The sequence below is a fragment of the Cervus canadensis genome, chromosome 6, assembly GCF_019320065.1.
Source record: "Cervus canadensis isolate Bull #8, Minnesota chromosome 6, ASM1932006v1, whole genome shotgun sequence".
Taxonomy (NCBI): Eukaryota; Metazoa; Chordata; class Mammalia; order Artiodactyla; family Cervidae; genus Cervus; species Cervus canadensis.
In genome coordinates this window covers 76,297,432-76,322,618 of record NC_057391.1, presented here as the reverse complement: position 1 = coordinate 76,322,618, position 25,187 = coordinate 76,297,432, and the positions used below count along the sequence as shown (strand labels likewise).

The 25,187-nt window shown below is 43.6% G+C and overlaps 1 protein-coding gene across 1 annotated transcript; it reads left to right on the top strand.

Moving 5' to 3' along the window:
• Positions 1 to 935: 935 nt before the first annotated feature.
• SLC10A1 (solute carrier family 10 member 1) lies at positions 936 to 23,787 on the top strand. Its single transcript, XM_043472396.1, has 5 exons — positions 936 to 1,590; positions 12,583 to 12,793; positions 19,567 to 19,745; positions 20,792 to 20,988; positions 22,769 to 23,787. Exons 1-5 carry the CDS (start codon positions 1,235 to 1,237, stop codon positions 22,936 to 22,938), a joined length of 1,113 nt encoding a protein of 370 aa, XP_043328331.1. The 5' UTR covers positions 936 to 1,234; the 3' UTR covers positions 22,939 to 23,787.
• Positions 23,788 to 25,187: the final 1,400 nt, after the last annotated feature.

Genomic DNA, 25,187 nt, shown 5'->3' with positions numbered 1-25,187 from the left:
AGCTGGAATTTTTGGGTGGTTCTTCATATCAAGACAAAATCTGTCTCCACCATCCTTGCAGAGTGGTTCACATTCTGGTCCTATCCTCTGGAGCCTCACACAGAAAGCCTTATCTCATGTTTCAGCAAAGATGAAGACATGCGATCCCATTCAGGCCCCTTGGATTCCAGCCCAAGCTAGAGGCAATTCTTGTGATGCTGCTCCTTGTCCCTCACTGAAGATGCTTGACTTTCCAAGGCTGATGGGAGGAGAGACCTAGGACACACCCACCTCCCCCGAACAGCAGGTGTGCCTGCCTCTGTCCACTGCCACCTTCATCCAGAACCAGGTGCACAGCAAAAGTAGAGCAGTCAGGAATCAGAAAGAAAAACCTGCATTCCTGCTTCCTTCTAGGCAAATCCCCCAAGCAGCAGGGCTCCTCGGGCTGTTGACTACATCTCCCGAGCCAGGGTTCCCTCAGAGCTGCCCTTTGGGCAAAGTGCCCCCAGGCTTCCTGCGAGCCCCTGGGTCATCCCATCAGGCTCCTCCCTGGAGGAAAGCCTGCTTGGGGGCATGTTCCTCCCCCAGAACCCGTGTGGCCAGGTTTGGGGATAAGACAAGGGTTTCCCAGCCCAAGTGGGAAGGACACAGGCACTTCTCCTCTTTCAGAAGGGTCGTGGACACATCTAGAAGCCAGCAATTCGCCTGTCCTGACTCTGTCCCATAACCCCCTTTCTAAGAAGGAAGGGTAACTCAACTCTTGTTACGTCCTTGGGTCTGGACAAGGGGAGGCACCTTCCCCTGAATGAGACACTGTGGCCTCTGGAACTGAGCAGAGAATGAGAGGGGCTGGACCCAGATCGGTCCTCAGGACAGAGTGCCCGTGGGCGTGCTCGGAAGTGGCGGGGTGGGGGATGCAGAGAAGAGATATAAGCCCTCTTGTCCCAGAAGCAGCCAGGAGGTAAGAAGAGCTGTGAGTGGCACCCAGGAAGGCAGAAGCTGAGGAATTCAGGAGGGGCAAGAATAGCCCTACAAAAAAGGCTCTGGGCACACTTTTGCAGCCAAATCCAGAGAAAGAACAGCCAGTTGCATAATCCTTCTATTTGCTCAGATCTACATTTTGCCCTGAAACTCCCTGCCCTGGGAAACGATTGAGGAAGGCACCCAGCAAGGACTGGGCAGGGCAGGGAGTCAGCAGACCAGCCAGGGGTGCGCGGGAACTTCAGTCTTTCTTCCACCGCTGCTGTCCAGGAGGATGGAGGCCTTCAACGAGTCTTCCCCGTTCAACTTCTCCCTCCCACACAACTTCGGCAAGCGGCCCACCGACCGGGCACTGAGCGTCATTCTGGTGATCATGCTGTTAACCATCATGCTCTCGCTGGGTTGCACCATGGAGTTCAGCAAGATCAAGGCGCACTTCTGGAGGCCCAAGGGGCTGGCCGTCGCCCTGGTGGCGCAGTTTGGCATCATGCCCCTCACTGCCTTTGGACTGGGCAAGTTCTTCCAGCTGACCAACGTTGAGGCCCTGGCCATCCTGATCTGTGGCTGCTCGCCAGGGGGGAACCTCTCCAACATCTTCACCTTGGCCATAAAGGGGGACATGAACCTGAGGTAAGACTGGGGGTGAGGAGGGAGCGACCTGGGGAGATTGCAGTCAAGGCGAAGAGCCAGGAGGGGAGTGAATGGGGGCTGGGAAGCTGCTAGGGCAGGGGGTGGCAGCCATTTATTGTCAAAAGCTAACACTGGGCTGGGGGCAGGAGCTGGGGTACATCTTGGGCTTAGGCTCCAAGCCAAAGGGGCTCAGCTGGTCCAGGGACATCCTGGAGAGACCCCACCCCTACTCCCAGGGTTGTCTCAAATGGAGCCCAAGGACTGTCTTGAAGGAATACTCTATTGATTTAAAGCAAAGGGACCTCTGGTGAACTTTCACCCATCTGCCAGGGTGGGCAGAATTCTGCTTCAAGACCAGAGATACAAAAGGGAGTGTAGATTAGTTCCAAAGATCTGCAAGGATATCAAGGCAGCTCAGAACCAAAGAGCACCTCCAGTTCCTGCGGAGCAGGAAGGAATTGCCAAAGATCCCAAACTGTCTGTGCAAGTGGCTGTCCTCTCTGAACCTCCCTTCTCCACCCATCAGAGGCAAGAACCCTTCAATGCAAAGACACAGCCAGGTAGATCCTGGAGTCCCCCAGCACCAGGTCAGGGTCCCATGTCAGGATGAGCCTCACCTCAACCAAAGTGGGAGGAGGCAACAGCAGCATCCCCACACCCAAACCATTACAGCAGAAGTCAGTGAGGGTGGAATCCTGCAAGGGGCGGCTGAATACCAGTCCTTCCAAAGGGTGGGACTCTGGTCTGGAATGCTTCCCAGGGAAAGGCCATGTCAGACCAGCTCCAGCTACAGCAGCAGCTTCTGCTGGCTGAAGAAAACTCACCAGCACAAAAGCTCTGGCTCTTACTTAATTGTCCATCTCAAGCCTGTCTCTTATGGTTCAGTCCTCAGTGAAGAGGCTATTCCATGCCAGGCAGGGCAGTAAATTCAAGACAGTCCATCTGCTTGTGCCTGTCACTACCCTGCCCCTGACTGAACTGTACTAACGAAACCAGCCAAGTAGGGAATCCTCTTCTTGGTGATGCCAAGTGATGCTGGAGCTGATTCTTAAATGAAAAAATGATAGTGATCATGGGGGTTACCTGGACCTGCCGCCTGAGAAGCTCTGGACTCTCCACCCATATAATTCAACCCTCACTGAGGTGTTTGATGGAGAGAGAGCCTGGTTTGTACAGTTTCTCACAGGAACATGTCCAGTATTCAACCACCTACTGTGAGGAAGTTCTTCTCCTTATCTGATCCAGGTTCTTCCTGCTGCAGAACAAGCCCCTGACCTGATCTAGACAAGGTCAAATTCAGCCTGTGTCCCATACAGAGAAACCTGAACCATACCTTAATTCTGATGTAGAAGGGTTGCAAGCTTGCCTGGTAGCTCAGCTGGTAAAGAATTCACCTGCAATGCAGGAGACCTGGGTTCAATCTCTGGGTTGGGAAGATCTGGAGAACATGGCAACCCACTCCAGTATTCTTGCCTGGAGAATCCCCATGGACAGAGGAGCCTGGCAGGGTACTCAGGGCCTTATGGCTCTGTATCAGCAGAGCTGGGCGGGCGGGTGGGGAGGTGGGAGGCAGTGTAAAGCATAGGAGAGTCTCTAAGTGTGAGTGACCAGATGTCCCAGTCTCTTGAGCCAGTGGACCAATAAGGTCCCTTTGGCAATGCCTGCTTTTCTGAGGCTCTAAGCCTCCACCAGCGGAGCCTCCAGGGACTCATGCTCTCTTGCTCAGGGTCCTGGTCTGGATACGTGGGAATTGTCACCTCCACCTAGGCCCCTCAAGAGATAGTGCTTTGCAGGACAGCCACCTTCTGCCATAAAGCCCCTTCCCACAGACCAACCTTCCACGCACATGAAACCAGGCCTCTGACCCCACTCACCCTCCACCATCACAAGCAGCCAAAAACTTCAAATTCCAGATTGAGTTCTTCACCTGGGACAACTTGTTACAGGTATTATAGTAATGATAATGGTGCTGATAATAAAAGACAGCCTGGCAATGGGCCAAACACTCTACGTGGGATCCTGATACAGCTTCCATGAGGAGGTGCTGTAAGGAGATCCATTCTAGAGATGAGGAAACTGAGCCTTACAGAGGTTAATACATTTATCCAAGGTCTGGGGGCTCCAAAGCCTGTGCTTTCACTCAAATATCTTCAATGCCTGGGGGGTGACCGCCAGCCTCGGAGGCGTGGGCCTCCCTACACAGGGCATATGCCATCCATCTCTGCCGTGGGTGTTGTGGGATCAGGGACTCATGGCCGGCATAGCTTCCTGATTTTCAGGAGAAGATGGAATCACCCTTTGAAGGTGAAATCTCCAAATTTTTAATTGTTGGCAATGATTTCAAAGTTTTTAAAATGCTATGCAAGCCAAACTGTACATATCAGAGGCCCAGATGCCACCCAGAGGCTACGGGTTTGAGGCTTGTGTACAATACCATGTTATTCCCATCTGGATTAGAAAGGAATGTTGAGACCGAATCCACTTTACACGTGAGAAAGCTGAAGTCCAGAGACTTGCCAGAGGCTTCCACCGAGAATCCATGGGCAAGCTGTGTCCAGAGCCAGTCCCAGGGTCTCTCTTGCCTGTCATTCTGCCTCACAGCTGGAGTGAGGCTGAGGGAGACCCTCGTGGGGGAAGGAGGAGAAAGTACATTTCAGGAGGCTGGGCGCCCCCCGGGGTGGACCTCTCAAGGCAGCCAGGGACAGCAGCTCTTTCCTGTAGGATGCTGAGAGTCATACTCCAAAAAAGACCCATAGGCAAGAGAACGTGCCCTCCCTGGGGGACAGAGGAGAGAGGGCCAGCGGGAACTGGGCCCCTTTGACGACCACCTATGCCAACCCTCAAGTTCACCTGCTCCCCCCACCCCTCATCCAGCCTACAGCGAACAGCAGAGCCAATGGCTGTGGAGACAACCCAAGGATTCTCACAGCTCTCCCTACCATGACAGACTAGGCAGGGGGAGACAGAAGCTTCTCGGGTTCCCCAAAGTCTCCCACTTCACCACAGAGACTGACCGCTTCCCTCACCGCTCCCTCAGCTTCTGCCGCCAGCACCTGTTAACAGGAGCGCAGAACCTGTCCCTCAAGCAGGGTATATACAGTTGCCCCAAAGGAGGCTGTGTGAAGTGCTCTGAGAATTTAAGCAGAAAGGTTTAAAAAAAAAAAAAAAGAAATGTGCTCCATTCCCCCTGGTCCCTGGACCCCTAGACAGGGTCCATAGCAGACTCTGGGTCCTGTAGAGAGAAACCTGGACCATATCTTAATTCTGATGCAGAAGGGTTGCCAGCTTTCCTGGTAGCTTAGTTGGTAAAGAATCTGCCTGAAATCCAGATTCACAATGTTACTATGCGACAGGTTCCAGTCTCAGAGCTACAACAGGACTGCCCTCCCAGCACTGCCCTTCAGGGTTAACATGATCACGGCCATCACAGATACCGGAAATTTAGGTCAAGAGTCCAGCCCTTGCACGTGCAGAGGAGGTATCAGGAGGTCTGGGAGCACGGCTCCCACACACACCCCCACCAAGGCACACCAAGTCCCAGAGCAAATTCCAAAGCTCTCGACATGCCAAGCCAAAGTAAGCATGACTCCTGTTCAAGGTCATCAAAACAAGCACACAAGTTTCGTGTGTGGCCTTTCTCCCAGGCAGAGATCAATAGCTAGCGCTATAGCCCACCGAATGCCCTTCCCAATCTCATTCCCCTCTCCCTACTCACCGGAGCACCTCCCAGGATTTGACTTTCAGCACTCCCATGAGCCCTTTTATATTTATATTTTATACTATTACTACGTATGTATATATCCATCAGCAAGATACACTCCTGCATTTGTATGTTTTTAAACTTTATATGAACTGTATCATACTACCCATATCATTTGACAACTTGCTTTTTTTGGTGCTTATCCTTATGTTTTTGATGATATAAAAGAGTGCATATTTTAATTTAACCAACTATATTAATATTTTTCCTTGACATTTTATATTTTGGGGATTATTTAAGAAACCCTTTACTGCCCTCAAGGTCATACATACATTCACCTATGTTTGAAAAGTTTTAAAGCCTTGCATCTTACATGAAGATCTTCAATTTATTAGTATGTATTCTGTAATCTAATTTTATCTTTTCCATGTGAATAGAGAAAATTCCTAAGATCAGTGAATTTTTCTCCAGCAACTTGTAACGCCATCTCTTGTTGATCAGATGCTCAAATAAGCATGGGTTTATGTCTGGATCTCTCTTGTATTTTATGTGGCTATTGCACCAATATCACATTTTCTTAATCACAAGTTTATGATAAACCTTGATAACTGAAAGGAGTTGCCCTACCTTGTTATTCTTGGAAATTACGTTAATTATTCTTGACCCTTTAGTCATCACTTGAATTTTGAGACTCTCAAGTTGACAAAAGTTATTTCTGAAAATTTGATTAAGTTTGCATTAAACTTATAGATCAGTACTGAATCTTCCCATCCATGAAACTGACATAGGTTTCCTTTTATTCAATCATTTCATATTAGGAAGTTCTGCCATATAATTAAAAATTCACTAATAATTTTTCATAGTATATCAGAACTCAATTTTTTAATTGATTTTTTATTGCTAATGTATTTAGAATTTCATGGATTCTATTTAGTAGTTATAATAGAAAATCACTTGAATTTCCTCTGTGGACAGTTATATCATTGGCATATTTTAGTTTCTTCCTTTCCCATCTATATAGTTTTCCTATCTCTTGTTTTGCAATGCTAGCAAAGACGTGTAATTAACAGCAGTGATGTGATGAGAACAGGTATCCTACCTTTATTCCTTCTAATTTTTCACCATTAGGTTTTCTATTTCCTGTAGATTTTTTGACAAAATAACCCTTTTCAGGTAAAGGGAATCCATTCTGTTGCTAGTGTGCTGATTTTTACCATGCATGAACACTAAATTTTGTTGAATGACACTTTTCTATATCTATGATACCATTTTTTTCCTTAATCCAATAATGCAGTGAACATAGCAGTAGATTGCCTAGTATTAAACCATTTTTATATTGCTGGGATAAACCCATTTTGTTCATTGTACTATTTTATAAAGGTATGGCTAGATTCACTAGGTAACATTTTGTGACTTTTGCTTCTGTGTTTGTAAATGAGAATGGTCCCTAATTTTCCTTTCTCATAATGTGACTTTTTTACCTTTGGTTCTAAAATCATACTAATCATATATAATTTGGGCCATGTTTCCCCTTTCTTTACTCTCTATAAGACTGAGACGATCTGTACTTTGAATGTTTAGCAGAACTCTACTGTAAAATCATATACATTTTTTGTGACGTTTGGATAATAGGTTTCAAAGCGTTTATTAAATGTCTTTAGTGAGTTTAAATTGATTCGGGTTTTCAACTTCATTTTAAGTTAGTTTTTGTAGATTATATTTCCCAGGAAATTGTCCATTCAGTCTGAAGAGAAAAATGAAAATATAAGACTATCCTTGATTTCTTCTATGGTCCTCTAAAATCTCTATTGTATCAGAAATTATATTTCTTTTTGCATTCATACTAACACCAATTTGTGCCCATTCTCCTTTCTCTTGGCTAGTCTTGCCATAAGATATTATCGGACTTTGTAAAGAACCTGCTCTTGGTGTAATTGATTCTCAATTAATTTATATAATTTTTAAAGCTTATTCTCTCATCTTTAATATTTTCTCTTACTTTCATTGGGTTTACTTTCTCTTTCCAACTCTTGAATAAAATGCTTAGCTCATTAACTTTTTCTATAAATTTTCCTCTAAGGATGAATTTATCTGTCCTCTAGGTTTTTAATATTATTTTTTAAGATATAATTCACACACCATAAAATTCACCTTTTTAAAGTGTATAAGTTAGTAGTTTACAGTATATTCACGATGCACGACTATCACCAGTAATTCCAGAACATTTTAATCATCCCCCATAGAAACCTAAACACATTAGCAGTCACTCCCCATTCTCTCACTCCAGCCCCCAGCAACCACAAATCTATTTTCTGTCCCTATAGATTTCATGTAAATGGAATCATATAATACCTAGCCTTTTATGTTTTTGATTCCTTCACTTGCCATGTTTTCAAGATTCATCTATGTGATAGTTGAATACACCACAATTTGCTTATCCATCAATATTTTATTTTCCACTTTTCAGCTATAACTAATGTTGCTATGAACACTTGTACGTACTTGTGTAAACATATGCTTTCCTTATGGGTATATACCAAGAAGCAGAATTACTGGGACATATGATAGATAACTCTATGTTTAACTTTTTTAGAGCTGTCAAACTTTTCCAGAGTAGTTATACCATTTTTACATGCTCATCAAAAACAGAAGAGGATTCCAGTTTCTCCACATTCTCACCAAGACTTATCCATATCTTTTTATTGTTTAGCTCTACTAGTGGGTGTGAAGTGGTATCTCATTACCACTTTATTCTGGCTACTGGACACTTAACGTGATTTGCAAATATTTTCTCCCATTATGTGAGAGACTTATTTTGAGTATCCTTTGAAGCAGTTTTTTAAGTTTTGAAGTCAGTTACCTGTTTTTCCTTTGGTTACCTGTGCTTTAGGTATCACATCTAAGAAATCATTGCCCAATCCAAAGTCAGTTCAGCTCAGTTGCTCAGTGGTGTCAAACTCTTTGCGACCCTATGGACTGCAGCACATCAGGCATTCCTGTCCATCACCAACTCCCGGAGCTTGCTCAAACTCATGTCCATCGAGTTGGTGATGCCATCCAACCATCTCATCCTCTGTCATCTATCCATATTTTAAAATACTATATTCTTCTACTTCTTTTTTCCAAATATTTCCAATTCTTCTTTTGCATTATGATTTCATATTCAACCATAAGAGAATTAGATGTTCTATTTTTCCAATAGTCCTTTTGGAGTATTGACTACTGAGTAAACATTTGTTTCACCTCTCCTTTTTTCATAGGCTTAAAGTCTCAACTCTGGCCCCTCCCTTGGGTATTAAAACCTAAACACCAGATAACCAAGACTAACACCCTACCATCTACTCCTCCACATGCTGCAGCTTCAGCACAAGCCTACTAATTACTCGACATTCTTTGTTTCTAGTCCCGGGAAACCTCCCTCAGTTTCTTACAAGCTGGAGTATGTGCTCAAGTGTTTTAGGGGTTCATGAGTATGTTGGGGGGATGTCCCATTATTCAGTCTACAGTATCTTTTGAGGGTCTCTCCTCAGCTTCTTACTCCTTGTGATATACATCCACCAACTGTGTTCTTGATGGCTATACTCCAGACCCTTTGGACTAGGATGTAGTTGACAGTCATTTAAGTCATATTTGATCTCTGTGAAAACAATGAATAAGTGTAGATAGTGAATAGGGCTATGGAGAGGAGGGACGCACACTTAGCGTGGCTTTCCTGGGGTCTTATCAAGCCCTCATCCCCAACCTACTCACTGGAATGGAAGCCAGAGCATATATTGTAAAGTGAATGTCTCAAAGCCAAGAATGTTCTCTAGCAGCTTCCTCTCTGTTGGTCTTTCTGGAGAGCCTCTTCCTACACAGTGTTCTGCGATTAACAAGAATGAGATACCAAATGCAGATGGCAATAGGACAGTTAGGATACAAATGAGAACTGGGAAGACACATTATTATTCAGGATCTGAGACTCGCACTCAATTTACCATAAATAATGTTAAGAATAAGCCAAAAGGTAAGGGACATGAGAGTATCAGTGTTGGGTGTGTGTGCACATGTGTGCTGTCGCTTCAGTCATGTGCGGCTCTTTGTGACTCCCAGACTGGACTGTCGCCTGCCAGGCTCCATGGGATTGTCCAGGCAAGAATACTGGAGTGAGCTGCCATGCCCTCCTCCAAGGGCTCTTCCCAACCCAGGGATCGAACCCACATCTCTTACATCTATCTCTTTTATTGGCAGGGAGGTAGGTTCTTTACCAATAGGCACCACCTGAGAAACCCTCAAGTGTTGGGAACTAGAATACTCAAGATACAAAACAGGTCTGATGACCAGAGTATCTTGTCACTTGACAGTGGGTTGCTGCCTTCTCTAATACTCTACTACTGTGCTCCTTCAATTCATTTTTTTTTTTTTTTTTAACAGTTCTCTTAAATCGTAGTGGGCTTCCCTTGTGGCTCAGCTAGTAAAGAATCCGCTTGCAATGTGGAAGACCTAGGTTCGATCCCTGGGTTGGGAAGATCCCCTGGAGAAGGGAAAGGCTACCCACTCCAGTATTCTGGCCTGGAGAATTCCATGGATGTATAGTCCATGGGGTCACAAAGAGCTGGATATGACTGAGTGGCTTTCACACTTAATCACAGCCTCTGTTTACTGCTTTTTCTTTGCATGCTTTTGGTTTGCCTGACCATCCCTCCCATGCCACCCACTCTCAAAGACCAGGTGCTCTATCATTGTGTATACATTCAAACTCCCTGAGAGAAAATGTTCTTGATGTGCTTGATCTGTTATTTTAGTTAGACAGAACCACCATGTCCAGCCATGCCCTAGGCTCTAAAGGCAGACACTTAGCCACTGTAGGTCAGGTGTTATTCTACAATCCAAGGGGCTATAGTCAGCAATGGGATCGCACAGCTTTTTCCAAAATGGGCTGTGCATATATGCAAGTACAGAGAGCAAAAACAGTTCTATTACAGAGGAGATCAAAATGGCTCCTTCCACAGTGAAGTGTAGAAGACTTCCCGGGTGGCTCAGATGGTAAAGCACCAGCCTACCACGGGGGAGACCCGGGTTCAATCCTGGGTTGGGAAGATCTCCTGGAGAAGGAAATGACAACCCACTCCAGTATTCTTGCCTGGAAAATGCCATGGACAGAGGAGCCTGGTAGGCTACAGTGCATGGGGTCGCAAAAGGTCAGACACGACTGAGCAACTTCACTTTCACTTTCACAGTGAAGTGTACAGGGACCTGGGTTCAAATCCTGCCTCAGCCTTCCTACCTTTGTGATCCTGGGCAAGTCACAACCCTTCAAGTCCCCAGCTTTCTCCTCATCAGTAAAAAGGTGATAGTATGCTTACCTCCTAAAACTACTGGGAAGAGGAAACAAAGCAATGTATGTAAGGTTCTTCACACCATGCCTGGCATATAGCAAGCACTCCACAAATAGTACAGGCATACCTTGGAGATACTGCAAGTTCATTTCCAGACCACCACCATAAAGCAGAATATCACAATAATGTAAGTCATGTGAATTTTTTGGTTTCCTGGTGCATATACATATTATGTTTAAACTATACTGTGACTTATTAAAGGTGCAATAGCATTGTGTTTATAAAAATTTATATACCTTAATTTTAAAATTTTTTATTGCTAAAAATGCTAACCATCATCTGAGGCTTCAGCAAATGGTAATGTTTTGGCCAGTAGAGGGTTTTGCCTCAAAGTTGACAGCTACTGATTGATCAGGATGGTAGTTGCTGAAGGTGAGAGTGGTTGTGGCAATTTCTTAAAATAAACCAATGAAGTTTGCCCCATTGATTGACTCTTCCCTTCTCTTTCTTCACAAATGATTTCACTGTTTGACAGCATTTTATCCACAATAGGACTTCTATCAAAACTGAAGTCCTTTCAAACCCTGCCACTGCTTTATCAACAAAGTTTACGTAAAATGCTAAATGCTCTGTTGTCATTCCAACAATCTTCACAGCATCTTCACAAGTTGTAGATTCCATCCCAAGAAACCACTTTCTTTGCTCATCCGTAAAGAGCAACTCTTTATCCATTCCAGTTCTACCATGAGACTGCAGCAACCCAGTAACACCTCCAGGCTCCACTTCTTGTTCTCTTGCTATTTTCACCACAGTCACATCTGTAGTCGCTTTCTCCACTAAAGTTTTGAATTGCTCAAAGTCATCCATGAGGGTTGAAGTTAACTTCTTTTAAACTCCTGTAACATTGATATTTTGACCTCTTTCCAAGAATCATGAATGGCCATCTAGAACAGTGAATCCTTTCCTGAAGATTTTCTGTTAACTCTGCACAGATCCATCAGAGGAGTTGCTATCTATGGCAGCTGTAGATGCATCTTCTTCTGATAGAACAGTTTCATCTGCACTGAAAATCTGTTTAGCACAGCCACCTTCATTGACGACTTTAGGGAGATCTTCTGGATAACTTGCAGCTTCTACGTAAGAACTTGCTACTTCACCTTGCACTTCCACATATACGCATATGGCAAGAAACATGCTTATGTTTCTTCTGCAGATTCCTCACCTCTTTCAGCCTTCCTAGAATTGAAGAGAGTGCAGGCCTTGATCTGGATCAAACTTTGGCTTAAGGGACTGTTGTGGCTGGTTTGATCGTCTCTTTAGATCACTTCAACTTTCTCCGTAAGGCTGTTTTGCTTTCTTCTCATTCGTGAGTTCGCTATGGTAGCACTTATAATTTTCTTCAAGAACTTTTCCCTTGCACTTACAACTTGGCAGTTTGGTGCAAGAAGCCTGGCCTTCTGTCTGCCTGGGATATCCACAGGGTTTCCTAAGAGTAAACATTTCTACCTTTTAACTTAAAAACATAAGAGACATCCAACTCTACCTTTCACTTGAACACTTAAGAGACCAGTGTATGGTTCGTAAATGGCCTAATTTCAGTATTGTGTCTCAAGGAATAAGGAGGCTCGAGGAGAGAGAAAAGGGGGAGCAATCAAAACACACACATTTATATCCTTTAAGTTCACCATCTTACATGAGCATGATGCATAGTGCCCCTAAACAATTACAATAGTAATATCAAAAATCACTGTAACAAATACAGTGAATAAGCGTGAAACACTGCAAAACTTACTAAAACATGACAAGACAAGAAGTGAGCAAATGCTGTTGGAAAATCAGCACCAATAGACTTGCTTGATGCAGGATTGCCACACTCACTCACTTTGTAAAAACACAACTGTGAACAGCAATAAAATGAGGTATGCCTGAATTAATGATCTCTCTCTCTGCATTTTTCCTATGTCTCCCTCTCAGTATCGTGATGACGACCTGCTCCACATTCTTTGCCCTGGGCATGATGCCCCTCCTCCTGTACCTTTACTCCAGGGGCATCTATGATGGGTCCCTGAAGGACAAGGTGCCCTACGGCGGCATCATGATATCACTGATCCTGATTCTCATCCCTTGCACCACAGGCATCATCCTCAAATCCAAACGGCCACAATACGTACGCTATGTCACCAAGGTAAGAACCTGGGGGTCTGGGCAGGGAGTGAGAACCCCACCATCACAGCAGTGAATGGCTTGAGCCGAGTCATTTGGGCTTTTTGTGTCAGTTTCTTTCTTTGCTTAAAAAAAAAAGTCTGCTACTGATACAACCTACTTCATGAGACTTTAATGCACATGAGAGTATTTTTGAAGAGTTAGCAGGAAAAAAAGGAAACCACCACACACAACATGCAATCATTTTGATAATAAAATTAAGCTTTTATCATGTGCCTACTAGATGCTAAGTTTTATGCTACTCTCTGAGGATTCACTGTCCTCAAAGAGTTTACTCGCAGAAAATCAATAACACATGAGAAACAAGACCCAACAGTGTACAGTCAGGCATTGGCAGAATGCAAGGTAAGGTTAGTAAGGGCCAGGTAGTCAAGGAAGGCTTCTCTCGAGGATGGAAGGAGAGGTGGTCTTGAGCCAGACCATGAAGAAAGGGTCCGATTTGGGTAAGCCTAAGGAAATGCCTGAATAGAGGAGTTCAGAGGGAGACCAAAGGCAAACATGGCTGACTAGATGAGAAGCTGGAGGGGAAGAGACCAGAAGAGCTGGTAGGCATACTCATAGCACTTTGGGAATGGGATGGGAGGAAAGTGGAGAGTTGGTCCCAAAGGGTGTGGGGGAGTGCTATGAGGGCATCATGCCACTGCCTCGCCTTTGGAAAAAACAGACTCTTAGAGAGGTCCCTCTGCCAACTCTTACGACCTTGGAGCTCAGTCCCCACCAGTCTCTCCTCTGGCTCACTGCTCATCCCTGGGATCCAAGCGCCAACCTGGTCCTCAGGATAAACTCTGCCCCCTGAAGGCCTGTTTTTGTTCCTGCCCCTGGGTCTACGCCTTTGAGCCGGTGTACAGGGTACACTACTTGGAAGCGTAAGGTTTGGCAGCAGCTTTGGGCCTAAGACAAAGAGTTTTGGTCAGGTTTCCACGGTCTTTCGATTTTCACAGTACCATTGCCAAAGGTAGATTTTTGCCCTTGCCCTGGTGCAGTCCTAATACCACGGCCACAGTTCCCCTCCCGACCTGCTGGAAGATGTGAAACCTCCTGCCAAATGGCTGATCATCCCACTCTGCTCTGGACAGCATCTTCTGTTTTCACCCCTGCTTCTCAGTAATCTCCTTTTATTCATCATATCCTCTATTCCCATAGCCTCCTCCTCACCCTCATTTCTAGAATGATACCATATTAATTCTTCCCAGTCAACATCGGTTCTGGTTTACATCTCTCCTTTTTTTTTAGTAAGTAGTCACTGGACTGTACTTCCTGTTTCAGCCAACACCTGTCTTTCCTCCCCTTCCTAACTGTGCTCCCAGGAGACACCCATTGCCCCCACCTACCTTCCACTCCCACCACATTGCCCCCAGGGCTGTTCTCCAGTGACCACCTTCATCAATCAATGTCTACTCCTCAGTCTCCCATCCACTCACATTTTGATGACCACCTGACTCCACTTTCTTCACCAAATCCAACAGACATGTCTCAGCTCTTCTTTTAGCAGCTTTTGGTATGGCTGACCACTGCCTCCATCTCAGAAATCTTTCTCCTCAGCTTCAGTGACAGGACACCTGCTTTCCTACCACCTCTCTGGCATTTCTTTTCTAACTCCCTTGTGAGTTCCTCTGGCAAAGGTTACTTCTCTGCATTCAGCCCAAGCTTTCTGCTTTTCTTACCTAAGCCCGGGACCTTCCCACCATGAGATCTGGCCCATCTCAACAGCCGTCTACAAGCTGGTGACCACCAGAACAGTATCTTCAGCTCTCATGTCTCTCCTGACTCCAGAATCCAAGTATTAACTAGCAAATCTTTCTACTGAATATGCCTCAGGCGTTTAAAACTCAGTATGTTTTAAATTTAAACCATTTCCTCAAGCTTGCTCTTCCCTCCTCCCTGTGTGATCATCTCAATGAATGGCATTTAATGTGCCCAACTGCCTGAGTCAGAAACCAGAAAGCCATTCTCCATGTCCTCTCTCCCTCCCCACCCACACTAATCACCTACTGCCAGCTCTGCCTTCTTTTGCTTGAGTCATGTCTCTCCATCCCTGCATCCACCGTCTTCATCCAGGCCACTCTCTCTCACTAAGCTAGTCAGACTTCCAACCTGGTTCTCTTAACCTAATTTTAACCCGAGTCTGGAAAGAACAAACTATCAGGTCACTCCACTGCTTAAAGTCCCTCACTGGTTCCTTATTCTCCCCCAGGAGTCATGAGGCTCCTCAGCTCTTTCTTGATTTGGTCTCAACCAACCTCTCCAGTGTCAGCTCTTCTCTTTGCACATGCCCTTCCCTCTGCCTGGAATCCTCCTCCCTCCAAATTCCCACCTCCCTCACCACCACCTTTCATTGGTCACATCCTTCAAGTCTCAACACAATTAGCACCTCCTCTAGGAAGTTGTTCTTAACCAACAAACTTGGACAGAAACTGTGTCCTATTTGCTCCCTTATCACCCAAATCCTTGTAGCATTTATCATACTGCATTACAAATACCACTCGTTTTTATTCCCCACCCACCTGCAAGAAATAAGATCCTAAGGCTGTCTTAACATTGAATTCTCAACACTCACATCTAATGCCCGAGAATAAACAAAGGAATAAAGGACAAATCCTGTCTCTCCTACACATTAGGAGAAAAACAAAAAACCAGAACCATGAACCTATTATCTCACTTACTGAAGAGCTTGTGGAATGTAGGAACAAAAGAAAAAAATATATCACAGAAGATAAAAATGTGAAATGACCTGTGGTATCACTTAAAGCAACTCTGCCCTCCTCCCCTTTATAGGTGAAACCAGAGACTAGAACCCCAAAAGCAACTGATATAAGAACATGTCTCCTGATCTAAGTATTCTTCTGAGAATGACAAATACTGTTTAAGATATCACTTATATGTGGAATTCAAAATATGACATGAACGAACTTAACTGGGAAACAGAAACAGACTCACAGACATAGAGAACAGACTTGTGGTTGCCAAGAAGGAGAGGGGTAGTAGAGAAGGGATGGAATTGGGGTTTAGGATTAGTAAACTATTATATATAGAATGGATGGACAAGGCCTACTATATAGCATAGCCTACTATATATTAGCCTATATAGCCTACTATATTCAATATCCTGTGATAAAACATAAAAGAATATGACATTTATCTGAGTCACTTGGCTGTATGGCAGAAATGAACGCAACATTGTAAATCAAGTACACTTCAGTTTTTTTGTTTTTTTTTTTTAAGTGTTCTGATGATGGAAAAAAGAATCTCAGATCTTAAAGCAAGAGAGGGCTTCAAGATGAAGTAGTCTCCTGCCTTATTTCCATTTCATATATAGAATAACTTGAGGTCCAGGGAATGTTTCTCATTCCTGTTTTGTTACACATCCATGACTCAATTCTACAGCAAATGATCCCAGAAGACATTAAAAGGTCTGAGATACACTTGGACTGGAAAGACAGGAGCCAGTAACAAAGAATCACATAAAATGTATCTTGGGACCTGCTTTGCCGCTGGCCAAACCTCCAAGGTTAGACAAGCAGAAGGGCAACAGCCCCATTTATCAATTGCTCCCAAACAGGGTATCAAGCCTGTGAGGTTGCAGAGAAAAGAAAGTGGCCAAGATGTAAAGCCTGAAGTTTTCTTGCTTTTACGTTTGAGGACTATGCTCATTCTTAATCTCTCCGTTTCCTAATGTAGTGAGTTACAAGCTGGAACAACTGTCCCAGCTTCTTTGCATACCAAACACTCCTAGAGCCTTTCAAATCAAAATCACCCAACTTCTGATAACTGGCTGTGATAGAAGGTATCTGTTCCAACTCTGCTCAACCAGTTGCATTCCCTACTGACAGGTCACATTTAGACACACCAAGATACAATTTTAAGGATGCCCCATTTGGGCTTCCCTGGTTGCTAAGATGGTAAAGCATCTGCCTGCAACATGGGAGACCTAGGTGTGATCCCTGGGTCTGGAAGATCCCCTGGAGAAGGAACTGGCAACCCACTCCAGTATTCTTGCCTGGAAGATCCCATGAACGGAGGAGACTGGCAGGCTACAGGGGGTCACAAAGAGTTGGACACGACTGAGCAATTAACACTTTCACCATTTGGAAAGGCGATTCAAGTTATACTGTAACTCACCCATGCAGGAGTTTATTCAAGCCTATGTAGTTAGAAAGTTGGTGAACCTGAGGCATGACACAGTCCAGGACCACTCTCAGCATAAGCCACTCACCACTCTCATTATAATAAAGATCCCATCCTGACACTGACTCACCTCTCTACCTATGCTTTCCCCACACCTGCTGCTACTGATGAAAGACCTGACTCTGTCTCAGTTTATGCCACCTTGTGACTTCTGCAGCCTGCGGGGCTCCCTGTCAAAATTTTCACACTTGTCTCTGCTCTTGCCTCCCCCTCTCTGTAACTCTACAAACTCTCTAAATGACAGGAAGGATTTCCTCGTGGGGTCATTCACCAACCAGGTCACCTGCATGGGAGGAGTTAGGCCGGTTATCTCCCAGATCACTGGCAAGCTGAGCTGGCTGTCCATGAGTGGACGGACACTCATCACAGCTTTAGTCAACAAGGACAGGGCAACGCAGGTGATAGAAAACACGGGACCTATGAAAAAACTACTGTGGCCTCTCTTCTTAGCAAGAGTTCACGGACATGAGATTTTCACAAATGGCAGGACTGAGAGTGACAAGAAACTTTGGGATGTTAAACTCCTCTCCTTTCCCTACAAGCTACAACTCAAGATGCCAGGTGCTGTGCTGTCAGCCTCACTCAAAAGGCTGAAGGACTCACCAGTTTACACATCTTGAGGACAGCTAAGCCAGTTTTCACACCTGGGTCACACCAATGTCTGTGCTCACCACCACTCTAAAGGCCCCAAGAGTGGGAGAATGAGAATGAGGGCTTGAGATTAACACCCACACAGAGAAAGAGGGCTTCTGGATTCACGGACAATCCTTGTAGCCCAATACCACCTACATTCTTCATTACACTCTTCAGAACAAAATATGGACATCAGGTAGAGGACAAACCCAAGAGGCAAAAATCCAAACAGAGAAATTAACTCAAAACCCAAGGGTAACTAAGCAGTTAATCAGTTAATTTTTGTTGTTCAGTCACACAGTCGTGTTCGACTTCTTGCAACCCCATGGACTGCAGCATGCCAGGCTTCCCTGTCAGTTGTATCAGTTAATAGTCTCTCAATAAAACTTGAAGCATGTTGTTACTGGTGAGATTCCTTTCTATCCTGGGACAGAACCACCACAGTAATCAGTTGCAACATGCTTTAGAAACACAGGCTGAACTAACTGCGCAGTTGCAATTAGAGCAATATAAACAAACATTAAATTGTCACTAGGACAACACTGCGAATGTAATTAATGTCATTGAATTATACACTCAAAAATGGTTAAAATGGGCAACTTTTGTGTTCTACATATTTTACCACAATTTTTTAAAAAATCACATTAGGAAATACAACACAAGTGTGAAATGAGCTGGAAATGGAACCATAACATAACCATTACAGAACACAGTAAGTTCAAGGAAAGTTTGCTGCACACACCTTTATTGAGTACTGAGAAGATGGGGCTTCCCTGGTGGCTCAGTGGTAAAGAATCCGCCTGCCACTGCAGATGAGGGTTCAATCCCTGGGTCAGGAAGATCGTCCTGAGAAGGAAATGGCAACCCACTCCAGTATTCTTGCCTGGGACATCCCACGGACAGAGGAGCCTGGCGGTTACAGGCCATGGGGTTGCAAAGAGTCGGACACAAGTTAATGACTAAACACCACAACTCAGAAGATGAGAGGGACAGAGCTTAAGTTTATGCATATATTTCATCAGTTTAGATGTCACTCTCTAAAATGCAGACATGTAAGCACACTTTGAAACCTTGAATCCTTGTCAGTAGGAAAAATTCTTAACATTCTAATTTCATAATAAATTACCTATTGAAAATTCTAAGTGGTATGTAAGATCCAACTATAAAATCATACATTTTAAAATAAACAAAAACATACCGTTGTTCCTGATGACAGTTGCTTTCACAGCTCTTACCTGGGGTAGGGTGGACCTGCACTGTTCCTAAAGATGCCGTTATTACCTGAGCTATTTGAAACTCCTTTTAGGAACTTTCCCAATTTGCATGTCACTCAAGAAAAGCACTCATCCCTATACATCATTTAGATCTAAAACACATTATCTGACTTCATTACCTGCTTTAACCAGCTTTGCTTCACATGACTTTTATCAACTTCCAGAAATCCGATTCATCCTAAAATAGATAAAGTCCCTACCCATAAAGGAGGTATTTAGGACAAGTATGACAGGTTCTAAGAACAACTTCTACTGAATTCCAAAATATCCAGAGCATCCAAAGTATTGTTGGGGTGTGTAAAGAGAACTTTCATTTACAATACCCACTTTGCCGGAGGGCTGAATAGTCATCCTTCAGAGTTACAGCACTTCACTGAAAACCTACTACCCAGAGATGTCTATCAGAAACTCTGTCTGGCTGAGTTTTCAGTAACGTGGTAATCACATCTATGACCTCCAGGAAGCTGCCCAGCTACAGATAAGAAATCCAAGATAATGATAAAGGTCTTGTATGTTCTCTTCCACTTCAATTTGCTTACTAAAATGTCTCCCCCCTTTGGTATCCACCAGTGCTTCCCTAGCCCTCTGTGCGCCTCCGTATCCCACCCCCTTCTAACTGCCTTTCTTCTCGTCCTATTCGCAGGGGGGGATCATCCTCCTGCTTCTGTGCAGCGTGGCGGTTGTAGTGCTCTCTGCCCTCAACGTGGGCAAGAGCATCTTGTTTGTCATGACACCACACTTGCTGGCCACCTCCTCCTTGATGCCTTTCATCGGCTTCCTGCTAGGCTACCTTCTCTCTGCACTTTTCTGCCTCAACGGACGGTAGGTATTGTCGTTTTAGTTCCACTGTCCCACACCTCTCAGAAAAAACATCCAAAATCTGGGGAAGATAATTTTTAAGCAGTATATTCAAATGCAAAAACGGAACAAGGAAATTTGGACTCAACAGTGGGGAGGCAAGGTAGTGGATGAATAACACGGTAGAGAAACAAAACCCAAAGGTATCTAATCATGCAAAGAAGAACAGTTCATGAAGTGCTCCCTAGCAGAGCCTAGATTCCACCACCTGCCCAACTCCCTGGTACCAAACGGCAGCAGAGTAGCTCCATGTCTTCATGACAAGCCTTGATGAGGAAAAGGATCCCTTCCCCTTTGCCTCCTTTTCTGTCTAGGTTTTAGTTGTAACACACCACCTTGGGGTGGCAACTCTATAATAAATGTGCGGAGACAGTGCTAACAATTTTTTAGCAAACAACTATTTTAATCACTAATTGCAATTCAGCGAATAAAATGTTGTATTAAACAGTACAATCTTTAGCCCATAGCCCATAAAATGTAAAGCAAAAGACAATGTGTTCTAAAGGCAGATAATGGAACCAAACTTTCAGTTGTGTTTTGAAGACATCCAAGCCAGAAATCGGACCACAGAACAAGGTTCCTAGACATTTAGACAATCTTCTCCTTTACGCTGAAATCCTAACTGTCCTATACATAACTCAACATGTGCCAATGAATGATACTGGCTCATATCTTTTCTCCCTATAGCCAGACATTTTCTCCAAAATTCATTTTGGTAATTCCACAAGTGACAAACTAGATTTCTAAGCTAATCAAAAATTCCCTCATTAAAACCTCCCCAACATGGACCTACTAGTCACCATCTTCCACAAGGCTGGACTAGTGATCCAAGAGATGGGTCAATTTGACTTTTCTCAAAACCTGGTGCACTCCACACGTGCTTCAGTTCCATCTTTCTGTGTTGGACTGTCAGCCTCTCTTAGAAAGTATTTGGGAGAAAGATGAGCAAGTGAAGTTGCACCCTTATGTCCCTTCTCTGAAGGCATCTGGTTGTTTTTTAATCAAAACAGATGCAAACGCACTGTCAGCATGGAGACTGGATGCCAAAATATTCAACTCTGCTCCACCATCCTCAACGTGACCTTCCCCCCTGAAGTCATTGGACCACTTTTCTTCTTCCCTCTCCTGTACATGATTTTCCAGGCTGGAGAAGGGCTTCTCCTTATCGCCATCTTTAGGTGCTATGAGAAATTCAAGCCTTCCAGAGGTAAGTACTGAATCATTCCCCTGCTCTGCTCTCACTTGGGACATGACTTTGCCAGCAACTGTCTCTGGCAAGGACCTTTCAAGAGGGGCTGTAACCCATAAAGTTATTAGGAACCAGACAGCACCAATGTGCAGGAAGGAATTTCAAAGAACCAAAACTACCCATAATAAGTGCATCTCATTTTTGCTGGGAGAGTAAGCTATGGACTTCGCCTCATGGAACAGGGGTGATCTGGGCTGCTTTAACCGCGGAGACCATGCAGGATTTAGGATGAATCGGACAGAACTGTCTTAAGCATTACATGGTTGAGAGATCAGTAAGATTCTGTGTTAAGAGTAGGTTCTCAAGCCATGAAACCAGGTCAGAGTCCCAGCACCACTGGCACTGCTTTACGAGGGAAAACATGAAAGCAATGCAGTCTAATAAACCAAAATCAAAAAATGAGGATTCCAACTCTGGTTACACAGTAATGAAAAGGCAACTATTAATCTAGATTTAATATAATTACTACTGGATTAACAAATTCCTAGCCAATAGCATCTTTTTTAAGATGCTGAAGAGTATTCATTCTCTTCAAGATACAAACTTCAAGAAAGCCCATTGACTCCTTTCCTCAAAGTGAACATATATGTATCCTTTTTCAGTATCTTTTTTCAAACCCAGAAAACTCAATCTCATTTGGTAACATATTTCAGTACTTTGTAACTCTAAACATTGTATATTCATTTAACCACTCATTCTTCAACTGACTCAACTTCCCATGAACTTGAGGATGTCTTGAAGACCTCTTCAAGACCCAGAGAAACTGATTCACACCCTGGGAGAAAGATACAACTTAGCCTGGTGGAATTTATCTTATAGTAGGCAAATGAAGACTGTAACTTAAAAGATGTAATCTTGGTTATCAAGCAGCCAAAAAGAAACCAATAAATAACTGATCATTACTTATGAACCACTTTTACTAAGGTCTGCTTGAAAACTACAGAGCTGTGGGTAGGTATGCAGTCTGATACTGCTCTAAGAACAACTCAAGGTATTTGTTACCATTCAAGATTTCACCCTCTTAACAAAAAAATTCCAGATCCCCAGGCTTGCAGTTTAGTACCAGAAAGGGCTGAAATGCCAAGAGGCCATATTCTGCAGCCTCTGGCTCTAGAAATCAATGTATGTAGGAAGATCCTTGTGAGAAAACTAAGTGAAAATTACTCATCTCACATACTGTCTGGGCCCAAGTAGTGTTCAAGTTTAAGGATCTGTCCGTTTTTGTGCTTTGGACCCTTGTACCCTTCTAGAAAGATGGAAAAATGGGAAAAGTGAACCCTAAGCATATCTCCTCGCTACCACCATGTAGGCAGAAGTAAATCCAACACCACAACAGGGGTATGGAAACACCTCTGGGAAGACTTCCCACGTACAGCACTTTGCTCCCTGACCCCACTGGCTCCCAGAATGCAAGTCAACCATTGCTTACATGAACTCAACTCCCCAACTGTACCACTTGTACTAAGATGATGGAGATGGAGTGATGAAGAGTTGGTGCTCTTTAGACCTTAGTGCTCTTTATTAGACCTTTTGTTACTAGTATTATCATTTAGAGTTGTTGAGGGGAAACCTAATTTTTCCTCAGTTTGACTAAGTCATGGGGAAAGAGGTGGTCAAGAGATAAGAGAAAAACACATAGCACACCCTAAGGGTACTTGATAGTATCCCCCAGACATAACAAGTTTTTTAATCACTCTATTGTTCTTCCTAACCCATGACCCTTTTTTCAACTTTACAGATAACACAAAAATGACCTACAAAGTTGATGCAACTGAAGAAACCCTCTCAACAGCTCTGGGAAATGGCACCTACAAAGGGGAGGAGTGTAATGTTGGGTTTACTTCAGCCTCCCCCAAAGACCTGGATTCTGGTCAGAAGGCAACTGAGCAACTCAACGTGGCAAACTGAACAGAGAGCAGAAAGAGGAACCACCTGTGGTGTTCTTACGTCTTTCTTCAGCATTGTCAGCATAAACTATCAGAATCATTAAGCCTTGCATGGAGAACAAAGTGGGAGTCTACCCCACAAGGCTTACCTTTCCTCAGTTCAGGACTTGATACCTGTTTAAAAAATAAAAAACTTGTTCAAGGATAGCCCTACGAAGGAAGGCACCAAAACTGCCTTTGTATCCCTAGAACAGTGCCTAGGCACAAGAAAGCAACTTCTGAGCTAGTCAATAAATGGGCTTTCACTCTAAACTCGAATATCCAAATTCCATTGCCAGTTTTGTGACCCAAAACGGAAATAAGATGCTCAGAGTATTGTAGGATTAGTAGACTTCAGAAGTCATTTCTAACCTTTAGATTTAGAAAAATCTAGATCCCATTCTTTCCCCTTTAACATCACTGGCACCAAAACTACTGAGAACATGACACCAACTGGCTAAGACAAACTCAAAACCACATTGAGATGAAAGGATGTTTTGGAGAACACAATTCTGGAAGACAACTTTAAAAAAAAAAGCAAGGAGAAGTATAAATACCAAGAGAATAATTTCACTAATCTAATAATCTACCCCATCAGTTCATTAGGTATCAGTAGTTTTCACATTATGTTCAAATTTAAAATTGAGAGTAAACTACTGCCAAAATTAATGATTGCTAACTTTAAAGTAACTGAAATTCTTAAATTACCAATTTTTCCCAATGAAATTTAGACATTTTCCATACTGTTCACAGGCAAACACACACACACACACACAGAGGCACATTAAGTCAAAGATTAACAAATAAAAAGATTTGCAAACAGCTGACCATACCTAGGTTCCTTGTGAATTTCGTATCCCTTAATGTGAAGTACAATTGGAAACCAAGACAAGTAAACTTCTTGGCATCTATCTGGCAAATGTCCAGAACTACCACTACTCCCAACAGAACACCACCTTGGGTCACTAACCACCTCTTAAAAATGCTTTTTGTTAAATGTTTTTTTAAAAATTGTAAAGATATCTGCCACCTATCAACCTTACATTTTACCTACATTTACTTATCTGTTCAAATTGTTTTCTCTCATATCTAGCTGACATCATCTACTAGGAGACCTGGTTAGGCAGAACAATTAAGCATAAAGTATGGCTGAACTTGAGATATGTTACACTCAAATTTCCCTTAGAAGACCAAGCTGAACCCTGAATAACCAATCTCCAATGTTGCTGAAAATTCTCAGTTCTCTGTATCTGAGATTCCATATCAAATGATTCAACCAACCATGGACCGTGTAATAAAGCAACAGATATTTATTGAAAGTCTGTATATAAGCAGGCCCATGCCAATCAAACCTGCATTGTTCATGAGCCAACTATATATAGAAAAGTAATTACAAGGAGTTCCCTGGTGGTCCAGTGATTAGTAGGACTTCACACTTCCACTGCAGGGGGCAGGGATTCTATCCCTATCTGAGAACAAAGATTCTTATGCCTCACCGCACAGCAAAAAAAAGTTACATCACACCACACAAAACCTGCAGTTGGACACAACTGAGAAACTGTTAAAACCTGGTCCTAAAACTTTGCTTAGGATTATAGCCACGCTCATTACTTCTGGTGTTCTGTATCTGGGAATTCAGGCCAACTTATCAATTCAAAATAACTTGGTCATCTCTGCCATTAGTTTAAAGAAAGCGCTTTATCCTATTAAGAGTGGTAAGCCACTGATACTACATATTTAACAATAGAGGTGAAAAGTCACCGGTAAACATCAAAGTACATACACCAAGACCTTCTGAGTTACCACATCTAAAAAATCCAAAGGGGAAAATAACCACACCTCTCCACCTGACAATCAGCAACTTCCGACTGAACTGTACACCCTTCAGATACATTATAAAGGAAAAAAACCTAGGTTTCCCACAGAGATAACTAGAAAATGCCCCACATTCAAGTGAATCAACAAGTATACCACACAAACTCTCCCAAGAATTGTGATCAGCTTCACAATTTTATGGCCTAAGTTCTATAGTCTTGAACACAGGAAAGCTTTTATACCAAGAACTGTCAAATGCACTCCCTGCTAATACAGATTCCCACTATCAAATGCCATACTCTGGGGAAGACCCATCTGTTCCTAGTGCTGCCAATTCTGCTTTCCTCAAAACCCCTCAAAGGCTAGGGCAGGTAAATATGGTTTTGGGGTTCTGGAACTAGATTTCCAGGGTTCTAA